This window comes from Coturnix japonica, chromosome 3 (assembly GCF_054131305.1).
Source record: "Coturnix japonica strain WE chromosome 3, WE-NBRP24, whole genome shotgun sequence".
In the NCBI taxonomy this organism is placed as follows: Eukaryota; Metazoa; Chordata; class Aves; order Galliformes; family Phasianidae; genus Coturnix; species Coturnix japonica.
This window is the reverse complement of record NC_140665.1, coordinates 7,571,785-7,592,564: the sequence shown is the minus strand read 5'-3', so window position 1 is coordinate 7,592,564 and position 20,780 is coordinate 7,571,785. Positions and strand designations below refer to the sequence as shown.

General features: G+C 40.6%; 1 protein-coding gene across 5 annotated transcripts in view; it reads left to right on the top strand.

Moving 5' to 3' along the window:
* Window positions 1-2,578: 2,578 nt before the first annotated feature.
* PSME4 (proteasome activator subunit 4) overlaps window positions 2,579-20,780 on the top strand; it is a 65,594-nt gene continuing 47,392 nt past the window's right edge. For 3 of the 5 annotated variants that reach the window (XM_085542545.1, XM_085542546.1, XM_085542547.1), the window contains exons 1-8: window positions 2,596-2,901; window positions 7,934-8,074; window positions 8,605-8,721; window positions 10,132-10,191; window positions 13,531-13,575; window positions 14,270-14,419; window positions 15,670-15,733; window positions 19,336-19,410. In XM_085542545.1, coding sequence (XP_085398671.1) covers window positions 2,726-2,901; window positions 7,934-8,074; window positions 8,605-8,721; window positions 10,132-10,191; window positions 13,531-13,575; window positions 14,270-14,419; window positions 15,670-15,733; window positions 19,336-19,410 — 828 coding nt within the window. In that variant the 5' untranslated portion in view covers window positions 2,596-2,725. Of the gene's footprint in view, window positions 2,902-7,933; window positions 8,075-8,604; window positions 8,722-10,131; window positions 10,192-13,530; window positions 13,576-14,269; window positions 14,420-15,669; window positions 15,734-19,335; window positions 19,411-20,780 lie in introns of all 5 variants that reach the window. The other 2 variants (XM_015856744.3, XM_015856743.3) reach the window with 2 other exon arrangements.

Sequence of the window (20,780 nt, the reverse complement as noted above, 5' to 3'; positions counted from 1 at the left end):
ACTGACCGATTTAGAAACATGGAGATGAGAAAGTCTGAGGATCCTCATCACCACCACTAAAAAAAACTAAGCTATTCCGCTTTATGTTTGCAGGGGTGTCTTTTGAGGTACAGGGGTATCACAGAGCAGGGTAAATATCACACAGATAATACGAAGCTCATGTTGGATTGGGTTTTCTTTTCCAAAGCCTCATATATGTAGAAGTCTGTCACTCAAAGTAATTCAACTTTCAGCTTCAGTCAGAAAGTACAGATGGGTCACTGAGGAAAGCATCCACATAGGAAAAGTACCTGACTGACAGCTGAGAGAGCAGAAACCACAGTCGGGGTCGAGTGACAAGTTTCCTAACTGCCGATGACTACTGGTGTTAGTTGACGTAAGGCAACATGCCATCCAACAGGGGAATGTGTTAACAATGTTACTCAATCCACTGTTAACAGTCGAAATTTCACATGAATGGGAAAGCTGGATTTAATGCCAAAACAAAACAAGCGGCAACCATATTTAGGTTGCTCTCGATTCATATTCCTCCTACTTAATAGGAGAGGAAAGAGCCGTTGATGCAAGTAGCACAGACGGGCTCGTTGTTTTGAAAGCTAGTCCTTCATCATATGACTTGGGAACCAAATGTGCTTTTACACACTGCTACAGCCAAAACAGATTGCAAACTTGAAGAACAAATGTATTTTTGACTCACTTGGCAACATGTGTCATATTTTTTCCTTTTAAATAGCAGAATGGCAGTACACTGGGGAGAAAGGACTTGTTTTTTAATAATTATCCAATGTAAATCATTTAACTGGCAGTAAATACTTTGAAAACACAGGTTCTATGTGTATGATTACTGTTGTAATTGAAGATGGACTCAGTTCTCCTCTCTCCTTGTTTCATTCTGAAAATAGGAATCATTTCTGGCAACAGTGAGGTCAAACCAGTTAGCAGTGTGAAATCATCACCTTTCTTCTATTAAAAACGTAGGTGTGGGCAAATGAGAAAAAGCAAAATTCTCTTGTTTTTGGCAATAACAGCTTGAAAACGTTTGGTTGTTTGTAGTAGGGGAAATAGCAAAGTGTATTATCCCGGTCTCATCCCATAACTCAGAACAATTACTTACACTGAAGCTTTGAAATGATGTTATTTGACTTCCACTTTCTCAAGATGTTACAAGATAAAGTCTAATGGGAGAGGTACCAAGTAGCACAGAGCCTCCTTTATGCGTCTGGGTAGAACTTACTCACAGTGTTGCTTTACTGGTACTTTTCTGCAGGAGAAAGTGACAGCACTTGTTGTGACTATTTGGTGATGGCTGTAAGTGGAGGTAGTGTTCAAACTGGTGCATGGGTCACACGCTGGATCATTTCCTGCTGCACTGGAGTGGCAATAAATCCAACAGGTGGTACAAAATGTGTGTAGGATCAGAGAAACACAGAACATCTTGAGTAGGAAGGGAGTCATAAGGATCATCACGTCCAGCTCCTGGCCCACGTAGTGACAATATGGTACAAATGCGCTCCCCAGGAAAACGCTATGAGAACACCTGAGCATCACGGCTTTATTGCACACAGATTTTTGGTTGTATTTCTTCTCTTTGTGGTATTTTTCAGCGTTTAGTTAACTGTTTCTTCTTTTATTAACAGGGCTAGTTTGAATGTAAAGACCAGGAAATAGGATTTGCCCTTGTCAGTTGCTTTATATCTAATGAGCTTGCAGCTGTTCAATGGTCACGATGTAATTCTTGAGGGGAAATTCAATTAACAATTATATTTAGGAGACAGCTGGAGATAAGAGCTATCAGCACTGCTTGTTATCACACATTCATCGCAGCTTTATCCAGCACCCACAGAGGCCAATGGCAGGACCAGGCACCGCCAAGCTCTGTCTCACTGACAAGCGTTATTATTTGCTATAAGCTTCTTAGGCAGCCACACAATCTGCTATCAGACCCCGTGACTAATTAGTCCCATCACAAACTCCATATCCGCTTTCACATCAGGTCTTTGGGGCAAGGAAAAGAGGGGATGGCCTCACGTTGTGCCAGGGGAGGTTCATGTTGGCTGTTAGAACAATTCCTTCTCCACAGAGCGGTGATGCAGTGGCACAGCTGCACAGGAGTGGTGGGGTCACCGTCCATGGAGGTGTCCCAGAGCCGTGGGGATGTGGCACTGAGGGACGTGGGCAGTGGGCACGGTGGGCTGGGGTTGGACTGGGTGACCTTAAGAAGTCTTTCCAACATCCCCAATTCTGCGTTCCTGTGACTGACGTTCAGGTCAGTCGTTGCGGGCGGTGGAAGAACGGCGTTATGCCTCGTCTGTGGGGATCCCTGCTGCTTTACAGCAGGGCTCTGTAACGAACCGCAAAACCACACACAGTGAATTCTGAACTCGAGTGGGAGCGAGGGCCTTTCCCCAGCGCCGCTGCACAGCCGCTACGCCCGGCACGCACAAGTTGCGGGTGCTGCCCGGAGCCCGAAGCCCAGAGCCCGTCACGAAATGGCGGCACCCCACACCGCAGCCGCGGGGCGCTAACGGGCCCCGGCCCCGACCGGAGGAAGCGCTCCGCCGAGCGGGAGCCGCCCTCAGCCCCCGCCTTCCGCCGGAAGCGAGCGGGGCGGGGCGGGCGGTCGTTGGCCGTTTGCTGGCTCGCAGTGGGATCCGCACGGCGCGGTGCTGCCGGAGCGCTGGAGGGCGGCGGCGGCGACGGGCCGGGGGGCAGCGCGGGGCCGGCCATGGCGCTACCGCCGCCGCAGAAGGAAATCGTCTACAACAAACTACTGCCCTACGGAGAGCGCCTGGAGGCCGAGGCGGCCCGCTTCCTCGCGCAGATCAAAGGCAACCTGGCGCGGGCCGTGCAGCTGCAGGAGCTGTGGCCCGGGGGGCTGTTCTGGACCAGGAAACTCTCCACGTGAGTGCTCGGCGCGGGGCCGCGGGGGGCGCGGGCGGCCTGGGGCGGAGGGACAAAGCTGGGCAACGGAACCGTGCGAGCGCTGCGGATCGGAACGGGATTTTCTTAGCCGGTTATTTTGTCCGAAACCGTCTTTGTTTGGTTGTGTGCTCCCTGCTTGTCACCTGCCTGACCTCTCGCCTTTCCGAGCGGGCGGTGCGAGGCGTTATCTCTGTGAGTTGTGCCGTGGCTCAGCGCTGTGTGAGCGGTGTCCTGACTTCATTGGTAAACGTATTTCCGTAATTTGGCGTGTTTGTGCCAGCAGTGACGAGCTGTGTCCTCACAGAGTCCTAAAACCTCTCGTGGAATTCTCATTTCTGCCCTTTTCCTTTTAATGGTCTTGTTGATAAATAGAGGTTCTCCATTGCACATTCAGGTCTGTTCGGTGCGTACATACTGAACTGATTCTGTTTGCCAGGAGTCATTCTTAGATAGAGCTACGTCGGTGGTTTCAAAATGACTCACGTGCTTTCGCTATGTGACAGTTTAGCCTCCTTGGAAGCAGCTCAGCCCTGCTTTGTGACCCCCCCCTTTGCCCCCATCGGGGAGCTCCTCCTGCTTTCGATTGCCTCGTTGAAGTTGTACATGCGAACACAGCTGAAGTGAGCTGCTGTTATAAAGGTCTACATGAGGCACCTGAGCTAAAAGTGGCACGTAAATCCTTACAAACTGTATGGCGTTGTGTTAGAATTACCCCACGTCCTGTCATTGCCGTGACCGTTAGCAGTTTAAGCTTTAGGGCACTGATTTTAACCTGCCGTGAGCTGCCACTGTGTGAATCACAAGGAACGTCAGGAGGCTCTAATTTGTGGTTTCCCACCTGCTCTTTGAAGTTTGAATTCATTGTGTGTTGTGCAACTTGTCTGATGCCTCTTAGTCCAAAGATTTCTTTCTGGCCCGTTCTGTGCCTTGGAGCATGTGTGGTCACAGGCAGGGAAGGAGACAGTGGCACTGGTTTAAAAATAAGCCTGTACCGAACATGAGAGGTGTTTTGCTCCTCAGCTGAACTTGACAGAGTTGTTCTGCGGGCTTAAGCTCTAAGCTTAGGCCTAGATGAAACATTTCCCAACTATATCGTGTTCTGAGGTTAGTACGCTAGTGTTGTTGTGCCTTCTCAGGTGCTCTGTAACTTCCTACAGCTGGGAATTAAGTCTGGTACAAAGAGTGAAAGTGAACCTCCAATCTTTTTTGGATTAAGAATTTGAGATCAGTGTCTGTTTTCTTACTTTGGGATGACGGCTGACCCCAAGGTCTCATAGTTCTTATACTCTCAGCAGTTGAGAGCATGACTTGCACATTGTTATCTTAAAAGGAGCTTTCTTGTCTTGCTGATGTCATGAACTGAGATGGGGGGGGGGGGGGAAGAGCAAAAATGGCCCTTATCAGATAAAATGCCTGTAATCTAATTTGAATAATTTGCATTTTATGTGTAACATCGAGCCATGTAAATGAATCCTTTGGTGGGATGTGTATGCAGAGTGTGTAGCAAGACAGCTTTGCCTTGTGAAGACAGCTACTTAAGTAACTTATGACTCAATGAGACTCCTTGTGCAAGGGAAAGCGCTTGCCTCAAAGGCTGGCACTCAAATGTAATCATTACCCCGAGACTCCCCAAACTTTGGCTGGTAAAATCTGTATCTTATAAAACACTAATCCTGTTGTGAAAGCAGAAAACCAAATGTCAGCTGTTGTATAACTTGCTACAGTGCCCCCCCAAAAAAAACCCAAAAAAAACCCAACAGAGCACGTTGCATCAAAATCATTTGTTTAAATGGACTTGCATCATACTTTTGTTGTTTCATAGGTCAAAAGTAGATTGCTATTTCAATTTTATTCGCTTCTTTATGTCTAGTGTTGAAACTTTGTAGGTTTTCTTTTAGGGCATAGCCTGTAGATGTGCATGTGTGTGCAGTATGAGCAATTAAGCACTTTCAGTTGACTTTGCAGCCTGAAAAGCACGCAAGTATTGTCCTGTGCTTTCTGCTCCAGTAGGTGAGGGTGGATTTTTTTAGAGCTGAGGGTCAGGGCTTCTGTTCCTGGCTTTGGCATTCTGTGTGTTTGTTACAAGATGACATTTAGGTGCGAGGTATGAGAAAATGTATCTCAGCTGCTTTGGGGATGGCGGCCTCTCAGTGGGACCTGCTGAAGTATTTTAATTGCTGTCACAATGTAATTATTTTTTCCCCTAGCTGTTTCTCTTCCATCATTAACAGAAAAAATATAAGCCTTCCTTTTGGGTATGTAGTGGTATGTGTACACTGTATGTGCACATAGCAACTGATTTGAGTGGTTTCAGTGAGCGTGAGTTATTGTTTTCAATGCAGTTTGCCAAATCCTGAGTTTTAGGCCAATCATAATGCTGTCCTATGTGTTAGAAAGTGAAAGCAGATAGCTAGGAATTCAAGAGAGCTCTATTCAGCTTCATAAGTGAAGGTAATTTTAACTCCAGTAGGGCAGCCAACTTCTAGGATAATTTAGGATGTCCACTTGATACGAGAGTTCATATCCTAAAAATAGGCCTATTGTAGTTGTGGAGAGAGAGGTCGGGCACTTAATATCTACAGAGGGGGATGGAGTTGAGTTTTGGGTTGGTTGGTTGGTTTCCTTACAGAGACCCTGTGCTCAGTGCAGGAAGGATAGAACTGCAAAGAGAATTTTCAGTTCTGAATCACTTTCTTTTTGCAGGTAGCTGTGGGAGCAGTTTGGCACCAAGTTATTCAGCGAAGTGACATCTTTCTGTTCTGTACATTTCTTTGCATTTTTTTGTCCTCGGTTTCTTAATTAAACAGCATTTGGTGTAGTAGAACTGCTGTTGCCAAATGCCTGGAGATGTGTGTGTCATGATTGAAAGGCAACAACGTGGAAGTGGTTAGAGGCTGAGCTTGATTTCAGAAGCCTCCGTTCCATGGTGAAATGAGCCTTTTAGGGGTTATTTATCAGACACACGCTGTAAGAGAAGTACGTTCCTGTAGGGGAATTGTTTGGAGATTTGGTCATCACACTGAATTATGTCCTTGATGAAGGGAAGTAAGGGATGGCAAAGGAGGGGAAAGAAAGTTGGACTCTGTGTTTGCAGTTCCACATGAGTGAGAAGTGTGTTCAGCTGCTGGTAGTTGCTGTGTAGGTGGGTGGTGTTTCTCATCCACGTGACTGAAGGGCCTGTGGTGGAGGACACAGTTTGCTTCTCTTTCACTTGTTTCCTTCTGTGTTGAACATGAATGAGAGTAGTGTTCATTTAAGGCAAATCCCCTGATGAAATCAACAGGGAAGAAGAGAAGCGAGAAGTAGTTCTGTATAGGCCTTATTCCATCTTTGAAAACCAGTGGTTGTTGGTTTGCCCAAGCCTTGCTGCTGTCCCACTGTGTGTTCTAAGGAAAGCAGAGGTGGATGAATGGAGGAAGGGAAACGAGAAAGGCAAGAGCAAGGGGATTTTTTTTTTCCATGAACGTATCTATTCAAGGAAACAGCCTTTGGGTGAGATTATTAGCTGAGGGTGACTTGGGAGGCGAGAGAGTTTTAAATTGAGGAATGAGGAAGTGGTGGAGTAGAATAAAGTCCTCAAGCTGTTGAATCCAAACCTCACGTGCTCCTGTGGCACCTTGTGACCTGAGTGCTGGGTGTGTGTTATTCAGGGAGATGAACTTTACTTCTCATCTAGGCAGCTTCCCACTGCCACTTTGGTGAGGCCTCGGTGTTTGCAGAGGAGTGTGATGCATTTAAAAGTAAAACAGACCTGGTAATCAACGACATTTTATGGTGTTGGAGGAGTCAGTTTTGGAAAACAAATTCAGTATCTAAGGCAGTTAACTTTTTTTGTTCTTGGATCAGTGTCTGCTTATGGTTGTCCCTCTGAAGATTATTGTGAGTGTACTACCCAAGTAGTCTGTTCAGCAAGTCCCTTTCAGCGTTGTTTCCTCCATAACCTTTTCCTGCAGCAGTTCCAGTGCTGTGTTGTGTGATGTGCTGTCCCACATACCAAATAAGTACTGCGAGGGCTGGCATTCTTCGCATTACCAGAGCAGAGCCTTAAAGCTTGGCCACTGTGCACTCAGAGCTTGGGCTGATTTGTTTCTACTGAATCTTAAACCAGAACAACCAATAAGCTCCTCCTCTGGCTGTTTAACAGTTTATATCTTGTGTGTTTTGTCTACCAATGTTTCTTCTACCTCATTAGTTTGAAAACAAATCATGCTTTTGATCTGTAACTGCTTTTTAGCATGCTTCTGTTTTTATGTAACTCTTTCATGTTGTAAAATTGGCTTTAGGCTCACTAAACCAACATTGGTTAAATTCCAATTTTGCCCATAGGAGAAGCAACACAAATTATGAGTACAGAGCATCCTGTAGTAATTAGAAATGCCACTTAGTAGTACTTCCTAATTCTTCCAGGTTTGTGCCTTACAGGTACATGATTGCCTTGTCTTCCTGACTGTTGTAGAACGATGGGAGAAAACCAAACGACCACACCTGTCATTGACATATGATCAGCTATTCTCGTTTATTGCTTGGCTGCGTGTACATTTATAATATGGATAATTAGCTCATACATAGTGCAAAAGTGGAGCTCATCATTGGTTCCCAATTACATACCATCCCCAAGTATCTTTGCAACTTGTTGTTATCGTCCTGAAAGTTACTCCCTTGCTGAGTTCACAAAACCATGGCTAGTTTCTCACCATCACAGGGCATCCTGTTGTTCTTGCTGTCCTTGCAGGTGGTACGGCTGCTTGTTTAGTTAGCTGCACTGTGTTTACGACCCTTCTCAGCTAATCAGATGTAAATAACAGTCTCTACAATTCTGGTTGTTTTTTTTTTCCATAGTTGATTTCAATTGTCAAAATATTCCCATGGAATATTTTGATTATGCACTTGTTGGTTAGATATGCAATGTGGGTTTTACTTTGTTTTGTTGAATAGCAGGAGCTGGCTCAGCTCTTAGATGAAATGAACATGCTTGGGACTATTGCTTACTCATATTGTGGTTTATTTTTAGGTATATCCGGCTGTATGGGAGAAAATTTAGCAAAGAAGATCATGTGCTTTTTATCAAATTGTTGTATGAGTTGGTAACAATCCCAAAGCTGGAGATCAGCATGATGCAAGGTTTCGCACGCCTGTTGATAAACCTGTTAAAGTAAGTACAGAATCGTGCTGACTACTGAAATTTTCTTCTCTAAGTAGTTGATCCAATTCATTTGCTTCATGTAATGTACTTCAGTGTATGTAGCTACTGGAGGTTGTTCCACTTCACCTTCTCTGCACAGATCATCTTGCTTTAAAAGAGTTTGCATTACATGAGCACTGTGCCCCTTTCAAAGCCATACTGGTGGTTGTGTGGGTAAAGGAGGACAGTGTTGCATATTATGAAAGAGCAAACATCAGAGAGCTAAGTGTTAATGTTGAATCCCAGATAGGGAAAAGGTGAAGGCTGTCTCACAGCTCAGTAATGTTTATTTCACTTAGTCAGACTCTTGCTGAAGATCTTGACAGCCTGAGTTCATGCAGAAATGATGTGTGCCTTGTTTTTTTTGTTGCCTGACCTTCCTGCAGCGTGTGCCAAATGTTGAAGATAAGCGTGATTCAGAGCAGCGTTCCTGCTCGGGGTGTTCTGGTGTGAGCTCGGTGTAGATGTTCAATCCTAAAGTGCTGTATTTCTTTTATTAGGAAAAAAGAACTGTTGTCCAGGGATGATTTAGAGTTACCGTGGAGACCGCTTTGCGAAATGTTGGAAAGGATATTATACTCCAAAACGGAACATCTTGGATTAAATTGGTTTCCTAAGTAAGTCTGCATTTTGAGATGTTTGACCAGCAATAAGTACCTGTAATGTTTGAGAATACAGTTAAAATCTTCTTTGCTATCTATAATTTGATGTACTGCAGCTATTTTGTGGATATTTCAATGTATTTTGGTAGCTGTGTGTAAGACTTTGCTAAATCGTGTGCATCCTTCTGCCAATAACTTGTGTTTGTTATGCTCTCTCTTCTGAAGGTAATCGGGTTCACCACTAAGTATTCTGAAGCAGGGGGTCTCCAACTTGCTTTGAGATGACAACCCACAGCTTAACAGATTTAACGCTGACATTTTACATAGTATGTAGGTTATGTATGTAGGGCTACTGTTCCATGTGTTAACACAGTAAGGATGTGGGAGAATAAAAAGTGGTGTTTTTCTTAAATATATGCACTGTAAGCGTTCCCTGTGTCTGTGCTCTGGATGTAAATCAGAATGTGTATGAGAAGAGTGAGATGCCTTCTGTAGAGAGTAAACACACGCATTCAGAGTGGCGATATTATATAGATAAATCAGTTTTCAGTGCAGTTAAGAGCCTTAGAAATGGTTTACAGATTATAAAAACACAAACTTTATTTTTGCTTTGCTTGAGCTGCCAGCCCCTCCCTGTCTGTCAGGTTGCCAACATGAGGTTTTGTCACAATATCAATTAGAGGAGGTCCTGCTCTGTAAATTACAAAAGATATTACATAGATAATTCAGCTTATTGGAACTGAAACTTCACGTAAAAGAGAACGGAAGTCCTTAATTACTTTAAAAATGACTTTCTTCCTGTGAATATTGAAGTCTTATCACGGATTCCTTTTGCTGAATGCAAGATCCTATTGCTGATATGTGACACAAGCAGAAAGTTCATGTAGCTTTGTAATTTGTTACAGAGCTTTAGCGCTGAATTTGTCTACTGGCTGTGTAGCCGGGAAAGTAGATTTGCTAAGTGAGCTATCTAACAAAGTTGCATTATTTTGCTAATTGTAGATACCACTTGCAAGTGAAAAAGGAGCAGAGCCTTTTCCAGTTGGATCATTTCATGCATATGCCAGCACCTGCTTTAACTGTCCGTGGGGGTGTTGACTGGTCGCTGCTCATTTACTGTGTGAGAGGCTGGTGTGATGGCAGGGAGGCTTCTGCGTAGAGGGGAAGGAAGGTGAAGCTGGGCCAAAGAGCTGTTTGGATGGTCTGTCTGAAACACCTGGCTTTTATTAATAGCAGTACCTATCACACTTCATATGCAGTGCGATTTGTTCTCATACGGTGCTTTTTCATTTTGTTTAAGCCAACTTTGAAGGGTATCTTTTTTGGTGGAGGTCAAGAGAGATTTTTTAAAAGCTGAGTTAATTTGATACATAGCTGATAATTTAACTACTGTCTTAATTTTATTTATTCTTTTTTTACATTCAGTTCATATCGACCAGGCATGTCTTCACCTAAAACATTTGTGCTTAATGTATTACATAGGTGGTAAGAATGACTTTTTTTGTTCAGCTCTGGCCGATGTGTAATCCTCTGCATGTTCTGTTAGACTGTAACACTTGTCACACAGGTGTAATTTCTGTGTAAATAATGTATTGGAAAACTGAATGTTAACATTACACCACTGTGTATGAGAATGTCGCACTGTATGTAAACGTTTCTAATTGGGAAATAAGATAGTGTGTGTGAAGTGGCTGATCAAGTGGCTATATGCTAACTAATTTAACCAGCATATGTAGTTTAAGGGTCAAATGAACAATGAATTTTACATTTGAATCATTTCAGTGTCTGAAACTGGGTAAATGAGCATTTGTGCAGGAGTGCATGTCACCATGCGGGTCTACTTTGCTATTAAAAACCATGAAATCATGGAAAGTGCTTTGGCAGTGAGCTAATAGATTCTGGGAAACATACTCGGCAATGACCTTGTCATTGTAAAGTGTGAGACAAAGCTCCTATGTTGGTAGGGTCTGCTAGGAATTTTTGCAATAAAAACATCACAAGCAGATTTAGCATATACAGAAATTCAGAAATAGTTTTTAAGGGGATCTAAGTGGAAGCGAAGTAGTCGTCAGAGAGAGACTTTAGCATCGCAGTGGTTTGGATTGGTGTATTTTTTTTGGTTTGGTTTTCTTTAGAAGAAGTTTTTAGTTGTGTTAATTGAATAAGATACTGATTTGGGGCCAATGTAGCTGGAAACTCGCTGCAGTAATGCCACTTGGGAAACTCTATCTGGCTGCTCTTTTCATTGTCTTAAACTCTCATACTGGAGTGTCCGCTGCAGGGTTAGAATGCCCCTTAATGCCTGAATCTGTCTTGAGAAATTGAAAATGGTGCTTTTACGGCTTTTTGATCGTGTAGGAGTCAGCGTGTCAGTTTGAATGTTGTATTAAGTGAAACATGTTTCTCTTTGAAAAGGCAGGAAACGTAGGCTTACAAATTAAAACAATTATGTCCTTGCTAAATGAGATAATCACATAGAGCCATAATGATTATTGATAAATCCACGTGGTGCGGTATAATAATGTGATAACCTTTCAGGTAATAAGGAGGAGCTAAAGCAGAGGGCTGAGAAGACCTTTTATCTCACTAAATGAACAGTAGTGGTGATTAATAACAGATACCTTTGGTGTGCTGCTGATCCAGTCCAGTGTGGTTTACGTATGCAGTTGTTTGCTGCTGCACTCACTTAGTTCTCAGCTGAGGTTAGTGGTGCAGCAGCACACAGCAATTTGCTAGTGCAATAACTGTGGGTATTTGAGCAGTTCTATAGTAATGGTTGCGTAAAAAGTCTAACAAGTGGAACAGAAGGCACTGCTAATAGATTAGAGAAAGCTGGTTCAAAGTGATAATGAAAACAGGAACTAGCAATGTCTTGTTCTCCCCAGTTAGAGCTTTTCTGTCTTCTCTAACTAGTAGTCATTCAACTGGACTTTTGTAAGATGTTTTCTGTAGTCAGCCAGTGGTTTCACTGTATCTTAGATGGAAGCTTCCACCTCTAAAGAAATATCTTGCTAGGGTTTTATTATTGGTTTGTTTTTCTGTCTTCTTTCTGAATCTGATATCAGAAGACAGGCAAAGGGAAGTCTTCCCAGTCTTTACTCCTTTGCTTTCTTTCACATGCTCAAATTGGACTTAAAACTTGTGAACTTGAAAGATTTGTTGATCTCCATCCATCAGAATTTGTATTTTAAAATTCTTTAGTCCTCTGATTCATCACAATAATAGTTTACTTCAGTAGAATGCAATAGTATAGGAATACTTGTTTTGCCACACAACCAATTATTGTATTGCTCTTTAATGCTCTTAAGGAATGTTCCTGGTTCATGCTTTATCTGCTCTTGGAACAACCATTGCCCATTTCCTTACTCTTTCAAGAACAGTATTCACTTTGAACTAGAATCTTTATGAATTCTGTCTTATTTTTGTTTATTGAATGGTTAGACATTTTCCTTTGTGTTTTAGAAGCTGTTAGTAAACTCAGTTTTTGTTCTGTCAGATACCATTTACTTCATCACTGGTGGATAAAACATGCAGTATTTTGCAACTTCTGTAGTGTTTCTTGAACTGAAGCAATGTCATTAGGGCTGGGTGGGCTTTTGTTGGCTTGCACTTGATGTTGAAGTGTAAGAGGAAGTTGTGTGTGCACACCTTCCTAGTGTCCACACAGGTTGCTCTAGGAGTGGTTCATTATTTGATGTTTCACCTGCCTTGTTCAGGATCAGTTTAACATGTGTAGGACTAGAAAGAGCGTGTGTGCATGCTCTGTATTGGTGTGTCCTGAAATGACTCATCTAAACTGATCTCTGGTCAGATTCTAAAGATGATAAACTTGTATCATCTTTGTTCTGATCAAAATAGCATTTCTGTAGTGCTTTTTTTTTTTTTTTTCCTTTGGTGGTGATCTAAAGAAAGCAGGTTTTTTTTCTATAGAATTTTTATTTCTAAGGATACACAAATGGATCTGAAATATGTAAGAATCTCTGCCTGAACTTGAGCTCGGGGAATGATCTTTGATAAAAGTGCAGTTTAGTCTTGAGTTAGTCTTGTAGTAAGTGGTGGAGCTGGCAAATGTGGAAATGAACAGCCTTATAGTTTCTGTGGTCTCTCTGCCTCCCTTGGTTGGTTTTTTTTTTGAGTTTATTCTAAAGTTTATTTCCTTAATCCTTTATTTTTTAATGGCTTGGCATCCTGTGACAATCTATGTTAAAATGCTGTCGTAGTTCTAGAATGTGTTCTCCTACTGTGAGTAAAACACTTCAAAATCAGCTGTTAAAGCACAAGGGGAAGGTAATGAAATAACTATTGATTTACAGATGCTTTGCTTCTCTTTCTCAGAACCACCAAATAAATAAAAATATAAACATTAAAAATAAAGAAACAAATTGAAAAGGTCAGATATGGTGTTTACATTTTAATAACTCCATGAATTCTGTTGCTTTTATTTATCTGAAAAATCCTCAAATTTATTTCTGGACCTATTTGCAACTTCCCCTGAGGGGTTACTTTGCTTTGCTGGTTATTCATGGATTTAAACGCAGGATGTTATTTCTTAGAAAGGGTAATAGTTCTTCACTAGTTAGCTAAAACTTGGTGAATACCATAATGATATCTGAAAAGTAGAAACAAGTATCTAGGAAAGCAATTTTAATCTGTGTTATTTGGACTGTGTGAAAGGTGATTAGCTACTGCATGTTCACTGAAGACATCTAATTGCATCAACATTATCTTAAACTCTTGAGGCCGAATCATCAAATAGTTCTTTATTTTATGCTGTCCTAGAAGTCTGATAATACAGTATCCCTGATGTTTTCTTTCTTGTTTCAGTTCTGTAGAAAGTGTTCTAAAAACGCTTGTGAAGAGCTGCAGACCGTAAGTGAACTAACTCTTCTGTAACTGATATTGTTAATATTACTTTGAAAAGAGGAAAGAAGAGTGTTTAAAACAAACACAGAGCAACCCACCAAACCCTATTAGCCATTCCTTATCCCTTTTAGCTCACCTTAAGATGTTTGATTTGGAGAGCATAGGCTTTTCTGTTGTATAGAGGTTGTGTATGGTCAATACTTCAGGTTCGTGGGCTGCTTAAGGCGGAAAACTAAGCGACAGACGTGTTTTGTGTTGTAATGTTTAAACAAGGTGCTGGTATGTTAGATTATAACTGCTTTTTTTTAATAGTGTTGGCTGAAAAACCCTTAATAGCTAATTAAGCTAGTGTATCACTTGATAAGGCCACATTGTTTTTCAGCTTTTTAGCTGTTACATATGCTAAGAATGTATATGCCTGAACCAGTCTAATTAATTTAGCTAGCAGCCTAAGAGAGCTGCAGAGCTGTAGAGACTTAAAATGATTTGTTTTGATGTCCTTGATCTTACACTGTATTTTGCGAAGGTTAAGTGGAGTTGAAGAGTACCTATTTATTGCCACTGTCTCAGTGTAAAACTAAGATTTACGACAAATAGCTAAATTAATTTAGATATTTAAAACAAAAAGCAAGCTGTGCCCCCAAGTACCCCTCCTCCCAGATTTAAAGCCAGTTCTTTATATATCGGATGGTTTCTTCAGGTATTTTCCAGAAGATGCCACTGCGGAGATGCTAGATGAATGGCGGCCTCTAATGTGCCCTTTTGATGTTACCATGCAAAAGGCTATTACCTACTTTGAACTATTTCTGCCTACTACCCTTCCTCCTGAACTTCACCATAAGGGTTTCAAGTAAGTGTAACTGAACGTCTGTTGGTGTAATGTTGTGTTACATGTGATTGTTTCTTACAGGATGACATTTCAAGTCGCTCAGGTAAACCGCTTTTGCAATGGAGCATCATTTGTTTACAGTGCTTTCAGGATTGTTTTTCAAGGTAGAGATTAAACTTACCAGGATCTTCTCATTCAGTTTTTCTTGTTTCTGTTTGAGCCCCCCCGCTAAATCTGGGGGTATTTTAGTGCCTGTTCTGAGTTTAACTTCTCAAGAGTAAAGCGCACAATCTACAGCAAAGCAAAGTAAATTGAATTAAGTACATTTTGCCTGTGAAAGAATAGTAACACGGTAGATATTATTAACCATAACACAATTCTAAGCACCAATACGCCTCTGGTGCAGCTTCTGATGTGGCTTTCACATAGGCTGAAGTTACAGCTGTTATGAATTTGAGAATGAGGGGGAGGTTTTTCATCTGCTATCAAGATGTAGAAATGTGAGACAGTCAGAAGTTTGCTGTAGGAAATTAGTTCAAGAATGAAAAAGCTTCTTGTCCTTCAAATGTTTCTCTATCAGGATTTTGTTTAAGGTTGACTCTGAAGCAGAAGCCAACCATGTTAAGTGTGTGTAGGGACTACATTGACTGGTTACGGCACAACTTATATTTTTGATACAGGATTGGTGAAGACTCCCAAGAAAGGAAGTGAATAGGTGTGGGTCACTCCAAATGTAACGCCTCCTATTTATTTGTATGGAAGCTACAACAGACACAAGGGGCATACTAACACTACATACATTAGCTATGTTTTTTTTGCCAGCAGCGAACAACAGCCTGCATCCATTGTTTGTGTGTTGTTTGTGAATTAATTTAAGCAAGGGACTGGCATGGAGGATTTGCATCCTTGGCTTCAGATGAATTCAGAATAGAAAATAATGACAATTGTAACCATCAGTCAATAGGGGAAAATGCTAGATTTTAAACTAGAAGGAGATGAAGGGAATTTGTTTTCATTCAGTTTGTCTGTGCCAGAATGGCAATATACATTGATGAAGCTGAAGTAGATGATAAGGATCAGGGTTGGAGGTAGGGAGGATACAATAGGAGATGCAGTGACACAGGCATGTCTGTGTTGATCGCTTTTTTTTTTTGTTTGAATGAGTTAGAAGGGCAGGTGAGTTTCTGAGACCACGTGGCAAAATGAGAAATAAACGTCAAGTAGTGGAGGAATTGCTTTCACAATGTAAAAGTTACTTTGTTCTCTTGCAGACTTTGGTTTTCTGAATTTATAGGCCTTTGGGTTTCTGTTCAAAATCTTCCCCAGTGGGAAGGGGTAAGTATTGATTATTTTATTATTACTTGTGATGTTCTTCATATCTCTAATTTTGAATAGTAATGGAGTATCTTTCAGTTATGCAAATTATGTACAGCTCATGTACAGTCACTCTGTGTTTTACTTAATTTTTTTCAGTATCTTTTATCAGTACGCTCATTCTGCTGTCCTCAGTGTAAGCGGGTGTATGCCTAACACAGAATGTTTTCCATGCCTTTTAAGTTCAACTTTACTACCTCTAAAATTAGTACCTTTATTTTGAAGCACAAAGAAACTTAAATATAACTTTTGATTTGCAGACCTGTTTTGGATTTGTGTTCAAGTATTTTGGTCATCAGTTTTTTAGCGTGCTTCCCTGCTTGTTCTTGTCTCTATTACCACTGATGACAGTGTTCCATTTCTGTGCTACACTGATTGATTTCTTTCATATAGTCCACACACTACCTGTATGGCAAAGATGCTTTCAAAAGCGGTGCCCTAAATAGTACTGCAAGTCTTGGTTTCGTGGTGAGGGTGCAAAAATGTTTTTGTTTCAAAAATGGAAAGTCAGGCTTCATATCCAGGATGACAGACTCTAAAATTGTTCTGATTGCTGTACTGTTATTACATGTGTCCATGTTTAGGGTCTGTATTGATCTTCAATTATCTGTCTTCAAAGAAATCTCCCAGGGTTTAATTTCTTGTTCTACTTTGCAGTGACTCCCATAAGTTGTTTAGATGAGTAAAGAACTCTTCTCTCCTTGGCCAAGAACACCATCAGGCTATATCTTTCAAGTAAAATCATCTGCCCTGTATCTGTCAGCCGTTTTATATGCATTTCATGATCAGATATTAACTTAGGAAATGAGAAGAAAAACATTCTCTAGACAACACCACCAGCGGCCTAGGTACTGTTGGTGTCCTCTGACCTGTGCCTTGGCTTTACTGCAGTGAAACCTGGCAAATTACCAATGTGCCAAGTTATGTGTGAACATAAGCTCATTGACCATCTGGCTTCTTTCACTAATCTCCTGCCTATGTATTCAGGGAAGACTTCTCAGCGTCTTTGCAGAAAGCTAATTTCCAGAATACCATGGAATGCAACCTTTGTAGCCCATTCCGTCTCTGGTAATTTTTGTGTCAGAAGGCTCCTGTATAGGTCATCTTAATTTGAGTTTGTTTTCATCACAGTCAGAGGAAGGCAGTCTTTGTTCAAACAAATGACAATTTTCCAGACTTGAACAACTTCCATTTATCATTGTCTATAGGCACTTCTGCATCTTCCTGATGGTTATCTAGGAAAGTACAGTTGTCTCGTCTTTCTGCCAGAAAGATGACAGCCTGTACTTTTAGAACCATTATTTGGTCTGTTTCTGTCAACTAGTTTAAGAAAAGAATCATCAACACACTTTCATAAGTAAGCAGCTGTCTGTGGTATTTTTCTCTCTTCAGCTGACTTCTGACAGTTGGCTCAGAAAGCACAACATTTTACCTTTTTTTTCCCCCCCAAAGCTTTTACTTTGTGTTTCCTTTTCTGTCTCATCCATCTTTTAAGGACAGGGTCAGACTTTTCATCAGGCTTGGTTGTAGGTCATTAGATACGTGTGTTTTAACTGTTCAGTCCAATTTAAGCCTCTGTCTGCTGCTGGCTTTTTCTCAGCTTGCTTTGGCAGGAGTTGGATATGAAGTTTGAAGGGAAGCTTCAGAAAGAGTTGCTTTTGAGGTGCTTGGGAAGGGTGGTTTCTTTCTTCAGTGAGTATTTTCTTGTGTCAAACAAATGCAATCCATTTAAGAAGCTGTAAGGTTTGTCTCTCTGTTGTGGCAGTTACAACTGTCCTGGATTGAATTTGTGGTTTTCAAAAGTTATTTAATCTTTCAGGCTTGAAAGGTGAGCTGTGTACTTCCGTCAATCTCTCTGAGTGGGCAGGATTATTCAAGGCCTTTGCTTTTGACTGCACTATAGCTTCAAATTACTGGTAGGAAGCATCAGGGTCTTGGATACCTGACAAGTATTGTCCTTTCTTGGACAAGCTCATAAAACATGGGATGGTTGATTGTTCTTTCTCATGATCAGGATGTAGGAGTTGGACATGCACTCTCCCTCTCTTTGTTTAGTCCTTGTAACTCCCTGTTCTGAGGGCACTTTTCAGTTCTGTTTTGGACTCAAGAGACCGTCATGACACATACAGTAAGACTGTCTTCAAAGATTGTCACATACTGTTATCTAGCCTGCCAGCTGATGCTTGTACGAGCCACAGACATGTATAAATCAAAGCTTAAAACATGCTGGCCATCAGCCATAGGCAAGTGCATTTTAAGTAGGATGGATCCTGTAGAAGCTAAATAGTCCTTTGAGACATGCTAGCTGAGTTTTCTTTCATGTCTGTATATACGCTAGCATCCCCTTTGAGCTCACCAAATGTTTTCATTGGTGAAGAAGCACCATTAGGTGAACGGGCAGTTGCTTGTTGTGGTGCTCCAGCTCCAGGTACTAATAAATGGCATGGTGTATCACCTACAATCAAGACTGTAAAGAACCTGGGTAATGCACTGACAACCGAAGCGCAGGGCCCTTTTCCTTGTTGCAAAGTAGTAGGCTTTTGGATATCTGCGGTTTTCTTTCCAAACCTACAATGTTCTTACAAACCTGTCTTTCTCATTGTTGCGTATGGGAGAACTAATTTGTATGTTGTCTTCAGAATGTTCGTTAGGACACTTTCCATTAACTGATACAACTGATCATCCGGGCAAAGTCTGTGAAAGCAGAGAACAAGTTTCTGTTAGAGAAGCTGTTGAAAACACCAAGCTAGAGCCTGTACTGTTTAATAGTAATAATAATAAAAATCCTTTTTTTCTTTTTCCTTTGCCTTAGCTGTGTTATGGTGGGTTTGCTGAGAAATCTGTCTTATAGAAATCACCTGCAATTTGTTTCAAACCTTACTTGCAATGATGAACAGTCTCCTACACCCAACTGATTTTATTATTGTTTTTTAAAGTGCCATTGCTTGAAAGACCCTGAGGTTTAGTAAAGGTGTGGTTCACAAGTCTTCTGCTCTGTGGAAACTGCTCTAGAGGGGGAAAAAAATGTCCAAGTAAAAGCTAAAGTCTGTACAAAACATATGACATACAGTTTAATTTTATTGGTCTATTGTTCATCCGCTGTCATTTGGAGTTGCTGTAGAACAGTAAATAGTTAAGGAAGATCTAAAATGCTGGCAAATGCATTCTGCCTCTCTTAAGACTTAGAGCAGAGCATAGGAAGAGAGATGTGAGTATACCTTACAGAAGGACTGTGAGTATATCTCAACTAAATAGTAATAATATTAGAAAAATTGCAAGAAATGTAAATTTTTATAGGCTGCATCACCCAGAACTTAGATCACAGTTAGTAATTCTTCCCTGCTTTGTAAGGGTCCAAAAGAATGAGTTGACCTCATGCAGGTTGAATTCCTACAGGTGTATTATGCAGTATAGTTTTGGTGGGTCCTAACAGACTGAAATCTCCCTTCGTAGATGTTACAGTGCTATGAGTAGCTTTTATCTTGCATCTATAAAGTAGATTGAAGGGTTTTGTTCATCCTTTTAATACTAATGAATGTTTCCATTTTCTGCTGTTGTTTCAGCATCTGGTAAATCTTTTTGCTCGCTTGGCCACTGACAACATAGGGTACATTGACTGGGATCCATATGTACCAAAGGTAATACTTTTCATTTTATGAAATTATGTTCTTTACTTTCATTGTTAATGTGCAAAAGGTGATGCATGTTTCCTTTATAGGTCTTATACTGCAGAGCCCCAGCTTTTCAAATTAAATGCATTCATTTGAAGACCTAATTTGAGCTATCCTTTTATAACAAAAACCTCTGGAAGTTGGTACTGTTGTCATCTGACTTAAAGCCAAACAAAAGCAACAAAATACCTTTCCATACATAAATGCTGTCTGAATATATATATATATATATATATATAAAACAATGTAATTGTACAGTAATTATATAATTATGCAACATAATTATATATAGTTATATATAAACTATACATATATATACACACACACACACTATGTATATATATATATACTATATATATATAGGGTGTGTGATATATATAAAATTCCCTTTGAAATAAATGTTAATGACATTCATTTGATGAATACTATATATAACTTTCAAGTCTTTCACCTTATGGATTTTTAAAGATGTTCATAGCAGTTATATTGTTTAAAAAGTTACTAAGACCTACTTGCTGAAGAGAAAATTATACAGTTTTAATGTGTTTGTATAATAAACACTTCTGAAATTGAAGACTGTTTCATAGAATCATAGAATCACAGGGTTGGAAAGGACCTGCAAGATCATCTAGTCCAACCATTATGGTTGCTACCACAAGCCACTAAAGCATGTCTCGTAGCTGAGGTGCAAGTTGTCCTTAATACAGATTAAAAACAGTAATTTATATTTTATCTCAAAGCATAAATGCAGAAGTTGAGACATAAGTGCAACTGAATCATTATTATTCTCTTGGTAGCAGTGGTATTAATCAGTGCTTTCACTATCTTACGTTAAACCAAAAATATCAAAGGCTTTTCACTATTCTGTGATAACTGTAACATACCTTGCGATAATGGGAGTTAAGAAGGACAAAATAGTGGCATGTCTCAAGGTGTGTGTTATATTCTTTGCAGATGAGAAATTTAGGTAGAATATTTAAAAATAATAATCAAGATCTCCAGACCAGTACTGGTGTTTACATGATGTCATTTTAGATCTTAACTGCTTTGGAAGAGTAAGATTTAGCTTTTTATCCCAAATAACGTGGGTGGGTTTAGACTGGTAGATAAATTCCTTCCTGGCAGAGTTGTGGTTTAGCTTCAATTAACTTCAACTGGAAAACTTGTGGTTTTTTTCTTTTTGTTTTTAAATAATCTGATAACGCTCACATTTTTCATGTGTATATTTTTGTGTTTACACCACAGTACTAAAAAGACTGGCTTGTGTCAGGTTTGACTTTCCTTCTCACTGCTGGTCTTTAGCATCTGCATTGCTATTGTGGACCCATTTGTAACAA